Source organism: Dasypus novemcinctus, chromosome 21, assembly GCF_030445035.2.
Source record: "Dasypus novemcinctus isolate mDasNov1 chromosome 21, mDasNov1.1.hap2, whole genome shotgun sequence".
Classification (NCBI taxonomy): domain Eukaryota; kingdom Metazoa; phylum Chordata; class Mammalia; order Cingulata; family Dasypodidae; genus Dasypus; species Dasypus novemcinctus.
Window position 1 is genome coordinate 58,362,728 of NC_080693.1, and position 18,462 is coordinate 58,381,189.

The 18,462-nt window shown below is 43.6% G+C and overlaps 1 protein-coding gene and 2 non-coding genes across 3 annotated transcripts; all 3 read right to left on the minus strand.

The window, feature by feature from the left end:
• Positions 1-4,008: 4,008 nt before the first annotated feature.
• On the minus strand, positions 4,009-9,675 carry RPL23 (ribosomal protein L23). The gene is made up of 5 exons (XM_004454938.4): positions 9,583-9,675; positions 9,038-9,121; positions 8,589-8,717; positions 4,260-4,373; positions 4,009-4,144 (listed from the first exon to the last, which is right to left on the minus strand). The coding sequence occupies exons 1-5, from the start codon at positions 9,593-9,595 to the stop codon at positions 4,062-4,064; spliced, it is 423 nt and encodes a 140-aa protein (XP_004454995.1). The 5' UTR covers positions 9,596-9,675; the 3' UTR covers positions 4,009-4,061.
• Positions 8,872-9,007, minus strand: LOC111763301 (small nucleolar RNA SNORA21). Its single transcript, XR_002796193.1, has one exon. It is a non-coding gene; the product is annotated as a small nucleolar RNA SNORA21 (small nucleolar RNA).
• Positions 9,676-14,943: 5,268 nt separating the features above from the next.
• On the minus strand, positions 14,944-15,015 carry TRNAC-GCA (transfer RNA cysteine (anticodon GCA)). Its single transcript has one exon. It is a non-coding gene; the product is annotated as a tRNA-Cys (tRNA).
• Between the last annotated feature and the right edge of the window lie 3,447 nt (positions 15,016-18,462).

The window sequence follows — 18,462 nt, forward strand, 5'->3', positions numbered from 1 at the left end:
CTTGAAAACCAGAAAGTGTTCAGATAGCATCTTCATCTACCTCTCCATTTTACAGAGGGGAAAGTTGAAGTTCAGAAAAGTTCCAAGACCCCCCCAAATCCAAGTCAGTGGCAGAACCAGAGCTAGAGTTCAGGTCTCCTGACTTCCAGTCGGGTAATTTTTCTTAGCGCATTTCTCCCAACCTGCTCCAGCTAAATTCTTTTCATCAACTAGTATTCTTCCTCTCGTGTAAAAAAAATAAAAGTAAAAACCAACGAAACAGGGAAACGAATTTTGCTCAACTTCCAGAGCCTCTGCCTACCACATGGGAGGTCCAGGGTTCAAACCCAGGGCCTCCTGACCGCGTGGTGCGCTGGCCCACGCGGAGAGCTGATGCGCTCAAGGAGTGAAATCGCAGCCCGCCCAGGAGTGGGCTGCAGTGCACACAGGGAGAGCTGACCTAACAAAAAAAGACAGGTTACCAGTGCCACTGACAAGAATGCAAGCAGACAGAAGAACACACAGGGAGCAGATAATGGGGGAGGAAGATTGAAAATTAATCTTTAAAACAAAAACAATAGGTTGACACTTTTCTTCTGGAGAATTATATGTATAGGATGCAGCAAAATGTGAACGGTTGTCTCTAGTCATGACCACAGTTGGTGTTTTTTCCCCAGAGTCCATTCTTTATTAGTGTGCACTCCCTGGTACCACCACCCCTTCCCCTTCAACTACCCTCCTTTCCAGGCTCTACCTTGTCCTGGCATGTCTGTGGCAACTGGGCCCCACTTCAGGGCCTCCCCACATTTGCATCAGGGGTCCAAATGTCCAGCCCTTCCTGCACCCTCCTAGAATTCAGGACCGCAAAAGAGCTGGTGTGGTATTTTCCTGGTGGCTGGGAACTCTGGGAACCACAGGGCCCAGTGGAGGCCATCTGGGGGTCTGGACAAGGTGGGGAGTGCTGAGGTGCTGATCTGTCACTCAGTCCTGAGCGTCTAGGGGGACGGTGGTGGGAGGGCTCTGAAGCCCACAGTACACTCATACAGTTCATCTTTATTTCTTTATACTTTTTATTCCCCTCAAATTTCCCAAGTAATAATAAACCCTTCTATGTAGATGCTTTATATATATCGAAGCTCCTTATACCTTACACAGACCTCATGAAGTGCTATGGTATGGCGGTACACACGTTACTGTATTTTTCAGGGTGGTACTGGGAAATTGAACCTGGAACCGTGTATGTAGGAAGATGCTCAACAATCTGAGCTACATCCATTCCCTCCTGCAATGCTTTTTAATTAGGGAAAGGTTACATTATACCTATACACAAACTCACTAATCTTGGCAATTCACTACTCAGAATATTTAATCTCTTTCTACACTATGGCAGGCAAGCTCCCAATGGGCATTACACACACACCTGTACACCAAGATGAAAAATTAACCTTTTATTTTGAAATAATTTCCAACTTACAGGATAGTTGCAAGAATAAAACAAACCCCAGAGAACTCCAACATAGGCTCATACCCCAGATACATACATACATCAATCATCTTCTGATCATTTGAGAGCTGGTTGTACACATCATACCCGTGAACATACTTCCACATATATTTCTGACAAACAAAGACATTTACCTTAAGTGGTTATGAAGTTCTAGAGACTTAATGATATAAAGCTTACTTTATATATCCCAATTTTTTTAATGTTCTTATGTCCTTTTGAGTCTCTGCTCCTATTACAGTAAAATTTTTTTAGATTTATTTTATTTCTCCCCACCCCCTTGTCACTTGCTGTGTCTGGTTGTATAATCTTGTCGCAGGTCAGCTCACTGACTTCTTTCTTTAGGAGACACCAGGAACCTCTGCACCCTGCTTTTTCCTGTCTCTTATTACGTCTTTTCTTCTTGAGTCACCTTGCCGTGCTTGACCCTCCTGCCAGCTCAGTCTTCTTTAGGAGGCACCAGGATCTGAACCAGCGACCTCCCATGTAGCAGGCAGGAGCCCAGTCACCTGAGCCACATCCATTTCCCACTACTGGCAATTTAATCATATTGCATGAAAGCAAATTTACATAGCAATCCCCATGTACTAAGTTTTACAAATATTAAACTCATTTATACACCACTTTACCCAATGAAAACCTGTAACTGCTAGCATGTATACACATCTAGCTCCTACCCACGTCACTCCTTGAATTTCATGACTATGTCCCTGATCTGACCACTTAACCTTATCTCAAATACCTTTTTGTAATTTTTATATTTATTCATTTTTTAAAAAATATTACATTCAAAAAATATGAAGTCCCATTCAACCCCACCACCCCCACCCCCCAATTGTTTTTTAAATAACTTATAGGACACATGCAAAAATCACAGAAAACCCAGTTAAAGAAATCCCATATAGCCCCACCCAGATTCACCAATTTTTATCTTCCCACCTCTCAACTATTTTCTAAACATTTGTGAGATTGCACACATCATGCTCTGTGACCCTAATCACAAGAATAAGTGTGGAAGCCAGGTGCGGCCTGCCGCCTTTCCCTGGAACCCACAATTAGGCCCTGTACTCAGGACTAGATGTGTTGCCTGGGTTTCAAGGACAGTATACATATGGGCTGACTCCATTCTTGGATATATCCCACAGCAGGTGGGATGCCCATGTACTCCTTTCCCTTTTGCCCTGAGCACATTTATAAACATTCCCAGCCTGAGTATGCAAGTTTTATGGCACTTAGCCCACCCCACTGCTTATCTGTTCCTAGCAGAGGGGGTACACAGGACATCTGCCAGGAGACTCACTGGCCATGTTGGTTTAACAGGCACTCTTGAACTTGACCTTGCTGTCTCATCTATGCTGGTGACCCCTGAAACCATGGAGTAGGCCGACACCCTAGGATTGTTCCTGGTGGCAGGCAGTTATGCTACTGCCCCGTACCACGCGGTAAAGCTGCTCCTCTGGAGGTGGATGGCTGAGTTTGGCACAAGGAATAATCTCTTATGTAAACCACCTCGAGTAGTTGTGAACAAATTTTAATATTAAAAGCTTAGTCTACATTCTATTTTCTTCCTAAGTCTCAAGTAAGTCCTTTCGGGCATTTTCTTCATGAACTTCAGTTGAGGACTACGTGTTGCATTTAGGTGTTGTCTTTTAATTGTGAAAACATATAAACATGGACTTTCCCTTCTCAACCACTCCCAATCCTACAATTCAGTGGGATGACATTTACAGTAATGTTTCACAATCTATTATCAGAACTTTCCCATCACCCCAAACACTACACCCATCATCATTTAACAACCCCTCCCTCCCCTGCTAACCTCTACTGTCTGTGCACTGAAATTGCATATTCTATTTCACGTTAAGTGGACATCATACAAGATCTGTCTCTTTGTGTCTGACATTACTCAACATGTCTTCAAGGTTCACCCATGTAGTAGCATGTATTAGCCATTCTTTCTCATGGCTGAGTAATATCCCATTGCACACTGTATACACATTCTTTATCCATTTACTTGCTGATGGACATTCCGGTTGCTTCCACCTTTTGGTTGTTGCTATGACCTGGCTTTCAATGATTGCTGGGTCTCAAATGCCCAACTAAAAGTTAGAGTTACTTGCGGTAATCTGTCACCAAGGAATTTCTATGTGCAATTTTAGGGATTTGATACTCAAACACCTCAATCTTTTACAGAAATTGGAAAGCCCCAAAAATTATAAGCGTAGAAAAGGGCTCTCTTTTTTTTTTTTTTTTTTTTTAAGGTATCAGGGCTGGGGAGTGAACCTAAGGACCTCGTATGTGGGAAGCCAGTGCTCAGCTTGTTTGCTTATTGTCTGTTTTGTCTTGAGGAGGCACCAGGAACCAAACCCTGGACCTCCCATGTGGGAAGCAAGCACTCAACCCCATGAGCATCTGCATCTGTTCCCCACAAGGACTTGCTCCAAGTAGCTTCATTTTACAATAGTTTTAGGTTGTCAAGAACCTAAACATATAGAAATAAACAAGAAGGACAGTACGGGAGCAAATAATTTTTAAATTTTAAAAATTTTATTTTATTTTACACAAATATACTGGACAATCATGCAATGCTACCAGCATTGGATGCAATCCTGGGCCACAAGTCTGCACACTCCTTTGCAACTGGTCCTGTGATAGCAGAACCTGCATGGGGGAGGGGGAGGGGGCAAGTAAAACAGGGTCCTTTGCCTGTAAGCATAGACCAAAAAGTTAACCAATCTCAGAGGGGCCCAAGGATTGAGGTGGACTGCTTTCTTACCTTTCATCTCTCCTTTATTGTTTACTATGACCCCTGCATTATCTTCGAAATAAAGGAACACACCATCTTTTCTCCGATATGACTTTCTTTGTCGAATGACCACTGCTGGATGGACTAAGGGGGAAAAAAAGGCCAACAGTCATTAATCTGTTAAGTTCAAGTGCCAGTGCTACCAACAAAAGTAGTTTATACCCCTCATCTAGCTCCCTAATATCCCTTTGTTTGGACAGAATGTATACACACGAGCTTTTTCATCTCCTAGAGTGGGTGCAAACACCAACCACTCCTTAAGACCCTACACTTCAAGTCAAAACTGCCTGCATTTTCTTTAAAGTGTTAGATAATATTTCATCCCAGTATCCAAATACCAAGTATATATAGACCTTGATCTAAAATTTACTGCTTCTAGGATGAATGTGTAAGGATAATTATGTTGTTTTAGCAGTAGAAAAGCTTGTAAGCAAAATCCCATGACACATGTATAAAATGGAATCTTATGGAACCATTCAAAATGATTACATGTATTTTTAATATGTAGAAAAATCATTTCAATTCTGAAATGAGTAGGTTATAGGATGTTAATGGTCCCATTTACACAGAGGCAATTTTTTTTTGCATAGCAAGTCAGGAAAGGACACACAACAAAATACCATCATCATCTCTTAGAGATCTAAGCGTTGGGTAGTTGAAATTCAACTTGCATATCTTGTGTAATTAAACAAGAAAATTCCCAAGATGGGAAACGGACTTGGCCCAGTGGTTAGGGCATCCGTCTACCACATGGGAGGTCTGCAGTTCAAATCCCGGGCCTCCTTGACCCGTGTGGAGCTGGCCCATGCGCAGCGCCGATGCACGCAAGGAGTGCCGCCCCACGCAGGGGTGTCCCCTGTGTAGGGGAGCCCCACGAGCAAGGAGTGCACCCCGTATGGAGAGCCGTCCAGCACGAAAGAAAGTGCAACCTGCCCAGGAATGGCGCCACCCACACTTCCCGTGCCGCTGATGACAAAGGAGCCGACAAAGAAACAAGACACAGCAAAAAGACACAGAGAACAGACAACCGGGGGAAGGGGGGGGAATTAAATAATCTTTAAAAAAAGAAAAAAAAAAAAAAGAAAATTTACAAGAAAATCTTGCATAGGTCACTAAATTATTTACAACAAGGGTTCTTAATCTTTTTTGTTCTACAGACCCCTTTGCCAGTCAGGTGAAATGATGGACCTCTTACTAAGTCCACACTATACTGTGTATTATTTAATAAATATATCACAAATGTACCAATGCGTCCCCAAAAGAATATTTTTTGAATTTCAATTCAAGCTCACAGACTCCTTGTTAAGAACCCCTGATTTACAAAGACTTCTTAAATGAAGCAAATACTACTCAGTAGAATATAGCATTTGAAAAGAACATTTTTAAAGCCACACACCTGGGGTCAAATTCTGATTAGCTTGGAGACCTTGAGCAAATTGCTTAATATTACAGGGTTTAAGTTTTCTCTTGAAAAATAGGGGTAATAATTACATTTTCATATTCAAGATCAGACACTGGAAATACAGGATTTTTTATGAGTTCAGGGATCATGACTTCCTTGAGGCAAGCAAGACAAACAGCTAAATTGAAAGCCTCCTCTTTTGGACTCCTCTAGTTATAATCCATTTAATTCTTACAAACCAACACTATTCAAATAGATAAAGTCACAACTCCAGGTCTCTGTACTTATATCTTTCTTTCCTTTCCATACCTCTAACTATTATATGTAAATCCAAGGGGGAAGGATTTATTTAGCAGAAACAAGGACCAAAGAAGACAAACAGAACTGGAAATTCATGACCATTTTTTAAAACTATGATGTGTTCTCTCATCTGTGCCATCACTGATTGAGACCAACAGTATATCGTACTGCCACCTCTCCTACAAAATGATGGCCACTTGCTTTGTCCTTCCTTGACAGCTTCCTAGGCCACCCTTCAGACCTATCAAGTGTTCTAAGAGGAAAAAGCCTGTTTATTTGCACTCTCACCCAACCAACACATTGCTTCTTTCAATGCTACCATTCCTTGTATACCAAGCCTCTAACAGGATACGAAAGGTGAACACAAGATTTCTGGCCAAAGGGCTAAAAATCTCATGTGGGGGAAGCAGACTTGGCCCAGTGGATACGGCGTTCGCCTACCACACGGGAGGTCCACGGTTCAAACCCCGGGCCTCCTTGACCCACGTGGAGCTGGCCCATTCGCAGTGCTGATGCCAAGGAGTACCACGCAGGGGTGTCCCCCGCGTAGGGGAACCCCTTGTGCAAGGAGTGCGCCCTGTAAGGAGAGCTGCCCAGCGTGAAAGTAGTGCAGTCTGCCCAAGAATGGCGCTGCATACATGGAGAGCTGACACAAGATGATGCAACAAAAAGAAACACAGATTCCCGGTGCCACTGATAAGGATAGAAGCCATCACAGAGGAACACACAGCGAATAGACACAGAGCAGACAACGGGGTGGGGGAAGGGGAGAGAAATAAATAATAAATCTTTAAAAAAAAATATATATATATATATATATATAGGGGATCCCCATATACCGCGCCCCCTCCCTATCTCACATTAAAAAAAAAAACCATGTGGGGGGAGGTTGCATGCATAGACATAGGAGCTATGCCTAGTCACATCTGTACTGTCAAGAGACAGTACTTCTCTAGAAAATCAAGATATTGGGAAGCGGATTTGGCTTAACTGATAGAGCATCCGCCTACCAAATGGGAGGTCAAGGGTTCATACCCCGGAAGTGGACTTGGTCCAGTGGTTAGGACATCTGCCTACCACATGGGAGGTCTGCGGTTCAAACCCCGAACCTCCTTGACCCGTGTGGAGCTGGCCATGCGCAGTGCTGATGCGCGCAAGGAGTGCCCTGCCAAGCAGGGTTGTCCCCCGCGTAGTGGAGCCCCACGCGCAAGTAGTGCGCCCTATAAGGAGAGCCGTGCTGCGTGAAAAAAAAAAAAAAGGGTTCATATCCAGGGCTTTCACATGTGCTGACGCACCAAGATGACACAACAAAAAGAGACACAGATTCTGGGTGCCGCTGACAAGAATACAAGCAGACACAGAAGAGCACACAGTGAATGCACAACAGACAACTGGGGGTGGGGAGGAAGGGGAGAAAAAATAAATAATAAATTTTAAAAAAATAAAAAAATCAAGGTATTACAACCAGGGCAGAGATAGGGTGTGCTCCTAGGCCTCCCCTTTTAATTCAAATTGCCAATAGGAAAACTTTTTTGGAGGTAGTCCATAACCAACTGGGTGAGCAGCTCAGTTTTATTTCCTATCAAGAGATTTAGAACCAACCATGCCAAACTTTCAACAAGTTACAATCTTGAGTTAATCTGATCTACAAAAAGGAACTGCTAGATTAACAGGACAGATGCTCTAAAAGCAAGCTGTGAATTTCACAACCGCTTGAGAAACTAAAAAAAAAAAAATTTTTTAAGCATTATTCCCTTGCAAATTAGTAATTCCAGAGAAGAAACCTTGCCTGTGGTGACAATCTCAAGCTGTGTTCTCACCAGTTCTGGCTCTAAGGTTTCTACCAATTAAACATAAAAATGTACTAGACACCCACCGTGTGTTAGGCAGTATTTGTTGCCAAGGAATCATCAACGAAGTAGACACTTACCAGCTCTCATGGAAGTAAGAGACAACTCCAAATGTCACACAAAAAAACAAAACCAAAAACACACCACAGTAATTACCACTGGGATTAAGGATGGGGGGGTGGGGGTGTCAGGTGTCATAAAGGAAATGTAAGATCTTAAAGATAAAAATGAGGTACAGCAAGTACAAAAGGACCTGAGGCTGAAGGAGTTTAAGTGGACTGGGTGTACAAAACTGAAAGGAGAAGAAAGCTGAGGGAGGCACAGAGCAGATATGGATACACTATAAATTCCAGGAGGGAGGGCTTTTGCTTTTATGGGTATAGGAAGTGATCTAGTAAGTATCTGATGAACTGAGCTGCAGAAGTGCCAGGGTAAATATGCAGGGCCTTCAGCTTTCACTGGAAGCCAATTAAGAATATGTAGAGAAGGACAAGATTTGCATTTATTAAAGATGGGCCCTGGCTGCAATGTGGCAAATCCAGTTAGGATGCATATGACCAGATAGAAGAGAAAATGGCTATTTAAGACAGTGGAAGCAAAGCTTCAATTATAAACATCTCACACTGCTTCTCAAAGAAAGGCTGTTCAAAGGCCTCAAAACTGTAAAATTACTCTTCCTTTTCCCAATAAAGGGGAGAAGCCTTTCTAATGTTCATCAGGAGATAAAGACTTGGTCTCTTTACTCACCCTTCTTTCTGAGTTCTGGTTTGCCCTTCTTGACTGTGGCCATCACCATGTCACCCACACCAGCTGCAGGAAGTCTATTCAGCCGTCCCTTGATCCCCTTTACAGAGATAATATACAGATTTTTGGCGCCTACAAAAAAACAAAAAGATGTAAACAAAATCCGTTTTTGAAAACCTATTAGATAACCCCACCTTCGTTAACACTTCCAGTATTAACACCCAGTCTAAAGTCTCTCATGCTCACAAACCCCTAGCAAATGCTTGCCCCCACCCAAGGTGGAACACCTTGTCACACCACCGATTGAAGCAAAACAACACAAGATGCTGCCGCTTCACCCAAAAGCGATGTGTTTATTCTGCCCTTTCTTGACGGCTCAGTGGGTCATCTGGAAAAGGCCCACTGAGTGCTTTTAAAAGGGGAAGTGCGGCAGAGCAGGGCCACGGCCTCACCTGTGTTGTCAGCACAGTTGATCACGGCTCCTACCGGGAGACCCAGGGAAATCCGGAATTTTGCACCGGAGGACCCACCACGTCCTGTGCATGGGAAGGAAAACAGGAGAAAGGTCTCTATGAAGACACGGTTCGGAATTCCCCTCACCCTCGCAAGCTGTAAATCCAAACGCGCAGGTATTTGGAAGACCGTCCGCTACAGGTCAGCTCTCCCTACGACTCCACTTACCCGCTCCCCATACGCCATCCGGTTCTCACGGCAGACAGCCGTCCCGCCACGCGAGGTGGGAGACCGCACAGGAAGCCCCAATTCCAGCCCCACCGGGTTCTTCCAGAGCCCTGTCTGGAGCCTGCCAGCTCACCTCCCCACGGCCCTCCCCCGCCACTTTCGGAGCCCTCCCCAGGGCCCTCGCGGGGGCCCTGCCTCTCCCTCTCCGGCCCTGAGCAGAACCAGGCATCCCAGCTGCTCAGGGCCGCCGCCCGCGGCGGGGTCAACAACCACCGCGCGACAGATGGCGGACGATCCTCCAGAGCCAAACTCTCACCTCGCTTCGACATCTTGAACGCCGGAAAAGGACAGAAAGGAAGTCGGCACAAAGCACTGTGGGATATGAGCTCCCAGTCCTGCCCACTGCTCGTCACGTGACCGGAGCTCTTAGACCCGCCTCTTCCTCCAGGGCGCTGCCTCAGTACCTAGAAAATCCTGGCTGGCGGGTCGTGGGCCGTAGGGGCCTCGAAGGCTGCCGAAGCTACTGAGACCCAGCTCGAGCTCGAAAATAGTTGTGGACACAGAAACATTTTGAATTAATTTACCCAACAACCTCTTTTGAACGCTTAGGATGTATCAGCCACTTCTCTGAACACTAGAGATTCAGAGAACAGGGTCTGCTGTGTGTGCGCCTGCGTGAGAGGAGCGGGGTTATGTGGGAACTCTACTTTCTGCATGATTTTTCTGTAAACCTATACATCTTCTCTAATAAAGTTAAGATGAAAACATGGTCTGTCCTGTGTGCCGCCTCCCCCTGCACCCCCAACAGAGGGCATAGGGTGGGGAAGACAGCAAACTTTAAACAGATTTCATTAGGATGTCATGAAATTAAGAAATCTTACGGTAGTGCTACAGTTCATTTCATTTGTGTGCTCGCCCCCATTCCCTCTGTAGCTTCTCTATTTTGCTTTACTAATTACCACATTTACAGCTTCAAACCTCCCCTCCCCCTTTCTGGCTTCTTTCCTTCCCTCCATACATTCATTCAAATATTTATTGAGTGCCTTCTTTATGCCAGATACTGTACTAGGTGTTCAGACCACTTCAGGGGACAAAACAGATGAAAATTCTTTTTTTTTTTTTTCTTTTTTAAGGTTCCAAGTCTATTTTTTTTTAAAAAACATAGATCACGCAAAATGGTAAATTAAAAAATACAGTAGGTTCCCATATGCCCTGCTCCTCACACTCCCCACTTTTCCCACATCAACAACTTCTTTCATTAGTGTGGTACATTCATTGCAATTGATGAATACATTTTGGAGCATTGCCACACAGCATGGATTATAGTTTACATTGCAGTTTACACTCTCTCCCAGTCTATTCAGTGAGTTATGGCAAGATACATAATGCCCTGCATCCGTCCCTGCAATATCATTCAAGAAAACTCCAAGACCCAAAAATGCCCCCATATCACACCTCCTTTTCCCTCTCCCTGCCTTTAGCAACTCCAGTGGCCACGTCTCCACATCAACGATAATTTCTTCCATTGCTAGAGTCACAATGATTCTATAGTAGAACACCAGTAAGTCCGCTCTAATCCTTCATCCTGAGGACCCTGGGGTGGTGATGCCCACTCCACCTCTCAACTGAGAGGGGCTTCGTTCCCACACGGTTTGTGCCTGGGTCTCTCGTGCCCGCAGCTGTAGACTCTCGGTTCCTTACTGTGGTGGTTGTCTATTCTCAGCTCCCTGTCAGCTGACCTGGGTAGGTAGATGAAATTCTTGCCCTTATGGAGTTTACATTCTGCTTGGGTGGAGATGGGGGCAAGGATTAGACACTAAACAATAGATATAAATAATTGCCACATATAGTATGCTAAATGATAAGTCTAATGTAAAAGTAAAAGTAGAGCAGGGTAAGGGATCAAGAGGTGGAGGGGCAGATTATGATTTAAAACAGAATGGTCAGTTCTGAAAGTGACATTAGAGCAGACTTCAAACAGGTAAGGACATTATCAATATGAATATCTGGGCTTTAAGGTGGAAGTGTGTCAGTATCACATAAAAACCAGCAAGGACGCCAAATGTGACAGGATAGTGTGAGGTAAGAGTAGCAAGAGATGAGGCCAGAAGTAATGGAACCAGGGAAGTGGACTTGGCCCAGTGGTTAGGGCGTCCATCTACAACATGGGAGGTCCGCAGTTCAAACCCCGGGCCTCCTTGACCCGTGTGGAGCTGGCCTACATGCAGCGCTGATGCGCGCAAGGAGTGCCATGCCACACAGGGGTGTCCTCTGCGTAGGGGAGCCCCACACACAAGGAGTGTGCCCTGTAAGGAGAGCCGCCCAGTGCGAAAGTTCAGCCTGCCCAGGAATGGCACCGCACACACGGAAAGCTGACACAAGATGATGCAACAAAAAGAAACACAGATTCCCGTGCTGCTGACAACAACAGAAGTGAACAAAAGAATATGCAGCAAATGAACACAGAGAACAGACAACTGGGAACAGACAACTGGGGTGGGGGACGGGAGGGGGGAAGGGGAGAGAAATAAATAAAAATAAATCTTAAAAAAATAAGAAGTAATGGAATCAGATCATATAGGGGCTTGTCTACTACAGTATGGACTTTGTCATCTTACTGAATGAAATTGGGAGCCATTGCTCGGTTTTAAAGCAGAGGAGGTACATGAACTGACTAATGTATCAGAAAGATCACTCTGGTTGATCTGTTGAGACTAGACTGCAGGAGGGAATACACGAATATAAGCCAGGAGTTCTATTGTGGGAAACTATTGCAGTAACGCAAGGGGGAAACGATGGTGATCTGAACTAGGGTGGTAGCAGTAGAGATAAGGGGATGTGGTCAGATTCTGAACATGTTTTGGAAGTAGAGCCAATAAAATTTGGGGTATGAAATAAAAAGCAGAGCCAAATTGTCTCCAAGACTTAGGCCTGAGCAAGTGGAAGTGGCATTGCCATCAAGTGAGGTGGGGAACACCATGGAAGAACAGGTTCTGGCATAAGATTAGGAGTTCAACTTTGGACATTTTGCATTAGATGTGTATTAGACTGCCAAATGGGACGTGTTGCTGCGGGTGTGATGTATTTATTAAATAATACACAGTTTAAGTGTGGACTTAGTAAGGGGTCCATGGTTTTCACCTGAGGGGAAAGGGGACTGTGGAACAAAAAAAGGTTAAGAACCCCTGCTCTAGACCACTAGGCTATACTGCACTACTTTCCTCTCCGATGATTTCTTCTCATTGCATTTTCTTGGGTGGCCACAACCATCCAATGGCTTCAATTGCCACCCACATGCTGATGACTCCCAGTCTACATCTGCTCAGACATCTCTGCTTAGCTCTAGACACATGTATCCAACTATTGATTGGGACTTTTCCATCCCATAGGCACTTCAGACCCAACATATCTAAAACAAAAATCATCATTTTCCCCAAAGAGCAGCTCTTTGCCTTTACTACTTTCCTTGGTTGCTGTTACTGATTCTCCTCTTTCTCCACACCTCCAGAAGTAGTCACCAAGATGGTTGTCTCGACTCGTCTTCTTAAACTTTTCTGTCCATATCTCCCAAGATCTACCCTTGGTTTAATCCACACATGAATGATTGCAGCAGCCTTTATTTATTCATTTTTTAAAATATTTATTTATTTGTTGTTTGTACTCTCTGTCTGCTCTCTGTGTCAGTTTGTTTTGTGCTCTCTGTGTCTGCTCATCTTTTTTTCAGGAGGCACTAGGAACCAAACCCAGGACCTCCTATGTGGGCAGGAGGTGCCTAATTGCTTGAGCCACCTCCACTCCCTACTTGTTGTGTCTCTCATTATGTTTCCTCGCTGTGTCTACTTGTAGTGTCATCTTGTTGTGTCAATTCACAGTCCAGCCCATCGCATCAACTTACTGTATTGCTCGTCTTCTTTAGGAGGCACCAAAACCTAATCCAGGACTTCTCATGTGGCAGGTGGGCACCCAACTGCTCGAGCCACTTCCGCTTCCCGCAACAGTCTTTAAAAGGCCTGGCCATAGGAAGTGGAAGTGGCTCAAGAAATTGAGCACCTGCCTCCCACATGGGAGGTCTCAGGTTTGGTTCTGGTGCTTCCTAAAGAAGACAAGACAGTGATCTGACATGATGGGCTGGTACAGCCAGATGACACAATGAAGAAACACAATGAGAGACAAAACAAACAAACCATTGGGCACCTCCCTCCCACATGAAAGGACTGGGATGGGGTTCCCAGTGTCTTCTAAAAAGAAGATGAGCACACAACGAGCGGATGCAGAGAGGAGACAGCAGGCTCAAACAGGCTAGATGTAAATAAATCAATCCTAAAAAAAAAAGACAAACAACAAATAAATGGGGAGTATATAAAAAAGACATAACATTAAGAAAATAAGAAAAATAATAAATTGGGCATCTTGCCTTAAAAAAAAAAGCCTGACCATAATCTACCCTTTGCTGGGTTTATAGGAAAGAGTCCAAGCTCCTGCTCCTTAGCAGAGTATTGGAGTGTCTTCATGGATTTACCGATACCTTTCCTTGCCTCCTCTCCTGTCACCCTGACCCCTGACTCTCACAGTTCACATACTAGCACTCCCAAGCTGCTTATGATTTCTGGACACATCCTTCAGTTTCACACCTCCTTGTATTTGTACATGCTGTCTCCTGCTTAATTCACTAGGTGTTCTTCCAAACTCTGCTCAAAAGTCACCCCTTCCCATCTCGCAACCCCAGCCTTCTTGCCCACCTTAGAGCAGCAATTCCAAATATTTCCATCTTAAGACCCCTTTACACTCTTGAATTATTGAGGACCCCAAAGAGTTCTTGTTTACATGGGTTTTATATATATATATAGTGACATTTACTGGATTAGAAATTAAAATCAAGAAATGTTTAAATATTAATTTAAGATACCGATAATAAACCCACTACATTTTACCGTAACATTTCTAAATGAAAAATGACTGTATCTTCCTAAACAAAAGTGAGAAGAATGGCATTTCTTTTCATTTTTGGGGAGTAAGTGTAGCTCAGTGGTTGAGTCGCTGCTTCCCATGTACAAGGTCTCAGGTTCAATCCCTGGTGCCTCCTTAAAAAACAACATTTAATCCATTGCAATATCATAGTTATGTAACTTCTGGACACTCATGACAAAATAAGAGTGAAACAGGCGAAGACTATGTTAGTATTATTGTGAAAATAGTTCCTTTTTCTCACTATCTCCTAAAAGAGTCTCAGGGAACCCAGGGTCAGCAGATCACATTTTGAGAACTTAGAGGATGCTTCAAATATTGCAGACATCACACTTTACTATAATTTACTTGTTTGCATGTTGATCCTGGTACTCGAGTATGCAGTCCGATGAGGATATTCCCAGCATATGCAATGAACATATAGTATGGGATACCTGCACAGTTTATTTTACTTAAATAAATGTGCAATTCCTCCCAGGAATAGTACGCCAGGCCCCACTGAACATGTAGGACTTCTTAAATGGTGAGTGGTGGGGCGCGGGGCTAATTTTCAGTACGCAAATGTTGTAATGTAAAGAACGACAATCTTCCCAAGCACAGAGAAGTGTATAATTTTTTCTTTAATGGTCTGGTGTTAAAGTCATAAGTTGTTGTTTCTTGTTTTTTACCTTCTACCTTGGAAGGCAAGTTTGGTTTTAAAAGCCTATTGTTTAGGGGGCACCCGGATTTGAACCGGGGACCTCTTGATCTGCAGTCAAATGCTCTACCCCTGAGCTATACCCCCCTGCTAGAGGAAAGAAGATTACAACGTAATTGTAGTGTTCTCTACTTAGCCGCTGGTGTGACAATAATTTAGTGTGTGTGACAATTTCCTTCAGGTTTCCCAAGGTCAGAGAAAAAAAGTGAATGACGTGGATGAAACTGAAAAAACAAGAAAAATTACTGAGGCTGTTAAACCCATGTCACTAAGCGATCCAAACCCAAGGGCATAAGTGGAGGCAGAAGTCTACTCTGACCTAGGCTTAAATGCCCTGTGGGTGCGTGGGATAGGATTCCTCTCCTCCTTCATGATAGTCTTTTCAACCTCTGGCATCTGGAAATTCTTCAGGTCTAATTTCTACCCTCCTTGCCGGCCACCTGAGTTGCGTTAAATCCCCAGCCCAGTGTTGAACAAGAGAGGAAACAACGCTTCCCTTGTCCTTTGCAAGACCTTCTCTCTCTGTTCCCACGTAGACTTGTCCTCATTGTCTCTGTTCTCTTCTGCATCTTCAGTTACTTCCTCTAACCTGGCTCCTTCTAATATAAATAGTTCTCTCTTAGATGGGAAAATCCTTCTCTAAACTGTGATTACCTGCCACCGCCCCCTTTTTCTTTCTCAATGACAAATTTTATGAAAGTCTGTGACTTCATTTCTCTTATCATTACTTTCCTGTCTCTGCAATTCTGCATTTGTTCCTGATGTAGCAATTCTTTTTTCCTTTTGAGTCTACATCTTATTTCTCCAACTAGACTATAAACTCCTTGAGGGCAGGAGCCATGATGCATTCCTTTTTGTATTTCCCCACAGTATTTGGCACAAAGCCTTAGGTTGTTTAGGCCAGCAAAACCACAATCCTAATTAAACTAAACTATCAGATGACACCATGCCTGCACCCAAGGAGCTGAGGTTTGTTGGAGAAAAGTTCACAAGTTTGTGTCCCTCCACCAATCTCAAACAGACTCTCTGTACCAAATTCCTCCACCACTTACCGAATATGTTCATTCTCTCTCACTCTTCTGTTATATCATAAATGATTATACCACATTTTCTTCTATAGCAAACCTTCCACACCTTAATCTCTCTTTTTAGCTCTCTCAGCTAAAAAGCTTGCCTCTCCTTTTTTTTTTTTTTTTGGAGAAAATAGAATCAGACAGTTGCAATGGTATCTGCTGGTAAATGTTTAACAGTTTGGCGGGAGCTGATTTGTAGCATTTGTCATTTTCCATGATGCAAATATTTCTACCTGTTGATTTCAAGCTACCAGTGTGAAGTCAACTGGCTTAAAAAATTCCTAAAAATTTAACCATCAATTTTCACAGCTAGAACGAGCCAAATCCAGCTCACTCCTGGGATGCCAGCTGCACCAACCTTTGCCAATTACCATCTGTACAATGACAGCTCCTAAAATTCTATTTCCAGCCGAGACCTCTCTTAAATGTCTAGTAGGCACCTCAAACTTAACATATTGACCTGATACTAGAATGTGAAGTCCATGAGGATATGGGAATGTACTTTATTTTCTATATAAGAGTTTCAAAAACTCTTGATTTTTTTCCCCCTGAACCTACTCCTTTCTCAGTGTTCTCTGTCTCAGGAAATCACACCACCATCCATCCAGATGATGAAGAAAGGAAGGAAGAAAAAAGAAAAAGAAGAAAAGAGTGCTCCTTGTTTTTTTTTTCCTATTTCTTGTCAGAGCATACCAGGAATTGAATTAAGACCCTCATCCATACAAGGTAGGTACTCAACCACTGAACTATACACATTCTGCTAGAATTTGTCATTCTTGATTCTTTTCTTCCCTAAGCCATCCAACCTACAGCAAGTACTGGCTTCCCTGCCATGGAACATCTGGATGCTCCCATTTTTCTCCATCTCTGCTATTCCCAGTTGTGGTAGGCTAAATAATAGCGCCCTTGTATTAGTCAGCCAAAGGGGTGCTGATGCAAAATACCAGAAATCTGCTGGCCTTTATAAAGGGTATTTATTTGGGGTAGAAGCTTACAGATACCAGGCCATAAAGCATAAGTTACTTCCTTTACCAAAGTCTATTTTTACATGTTGGAGCAAGATAGCTGCCGACATCTGTGAGGGTTCAGGCTTCCTGGGTTCCTCCCTTCCAATGTCTTGCTTCTCTCTAGATTCAGGGTTCCTCTCTTCCTTGGGCTGGCTTCTCTTTCCTCTGTGAACTAGCTTACTTCTCAAGGCTCCAGTTTAAGGCTTCAGCATCAAACTCCAACATCAAAACTCCAGCATCAAAAACCCTTCTACTCTCTCCTTTGCCATGACTTTTACCAGTGAGTCCCCACCCCTTAGAGACTCAACACCTTACTGATGTGGCCCCTTCAAATCCCTAATCATAATTTAATCATGCCAGGTACAGAACAGTTTACAAACATAATCCATATCTATTTTTGGAATTCATAATTATGTCAAACTGCTACAGCCCCCCAAGATTGTCCATGGCCTAATCCCCAGAATTTGTTACCTTACACAGTAGAAGGGATTTAGCTGATTAGATTAAATTAAGCCTCTAGAGATGGGGAGATTATCCTGGATTATCCTGGTGGGCCGAATGTGATCACCAGTCCTTATAAGAGGGAAGCAGGAGGATCAGAGTCAAAGAATGAGAGATGTAAAGATGGAAGCAGAGGTTAAAGGGAGGAAAGATGCTATGCTGCTGGCTTTGAAGATGGAAGATGAGGCCACCAGCCAAGGAATGAAGGAGGCCTCTAGAAGGTGGAAAAGGCAAGGAAACTATTTCTCTCCCTCTCTAGTCTCCAGAAGAACACAGACCTGCTAACACCTTGATTTTAACCCACAAACTGATTTCAGAATTCTGACCTCTGGAATGGAAAGATAATAAATTTGCATTGTTTTAATCAAATAATTGTGTGGTAATTTATTACAGCAGTGATAGGAAACTAATATGCCAATATAGTCTAAGACATCACTCCATCTCTTACCTAGCTATTGCAATAGACTCCTACCTGGTCTCTTTATGCTCAGTCTTTTTGCATGTGTATGTTTGTGTCCACTCTTTACTTCTATAAATATCCCGACAACTCTCTGGTGATGATTTAAAATCCCTCTGCTTAAATCCAATAGCTTTCCATCCATTTGGAGTAAAATCTAAACGCCTTACCTTGGTCTCCAAGGCTCTCCCCAGGCCTGACTACTTCTCCAGCTCCCTTCAATTGCTTTTCCCTTGCCAGCTGGCCTTAGGGCCTTTGCAGTAGCCGTTCCCTTCCCATGGAATGGCCCGCGCCCCCCTCAGATGGCCAGATGGCCATCTCCTTAGTCTCCTTCAGGTCATAACGCAGAAAATCCTTCCATGGTTATCCAACCTGAAATCGCCGTCCAGCACCTTCCTAACACATCTTGTGTTTTAGTTTAAAAATTCTTTTATCAGTACTGGGAATTTCCTTGTTTGTTTGTGCATCTGTTTCTAGTCTGTCTCCACCACTAGAC

Coding starts and splice junctions, on each gene's coding strand:
- RPL23 (XM_004454938.4), bottom strand. Junction 8,718..9,037: donor CAACTGTGCTGACAACACAG/GTGAGGCCGTGG, acceptor GTTTTTTTGTAG/GCGCCAAAAATCTGTATATT. Junction 4,374..8,588: donor ACCAGAACTCAGAAAGAAGG/GTGAGTAAAGAG, acceptor TTTCCCCCTTAG/TCCATCCAGCAGTGGTCATT.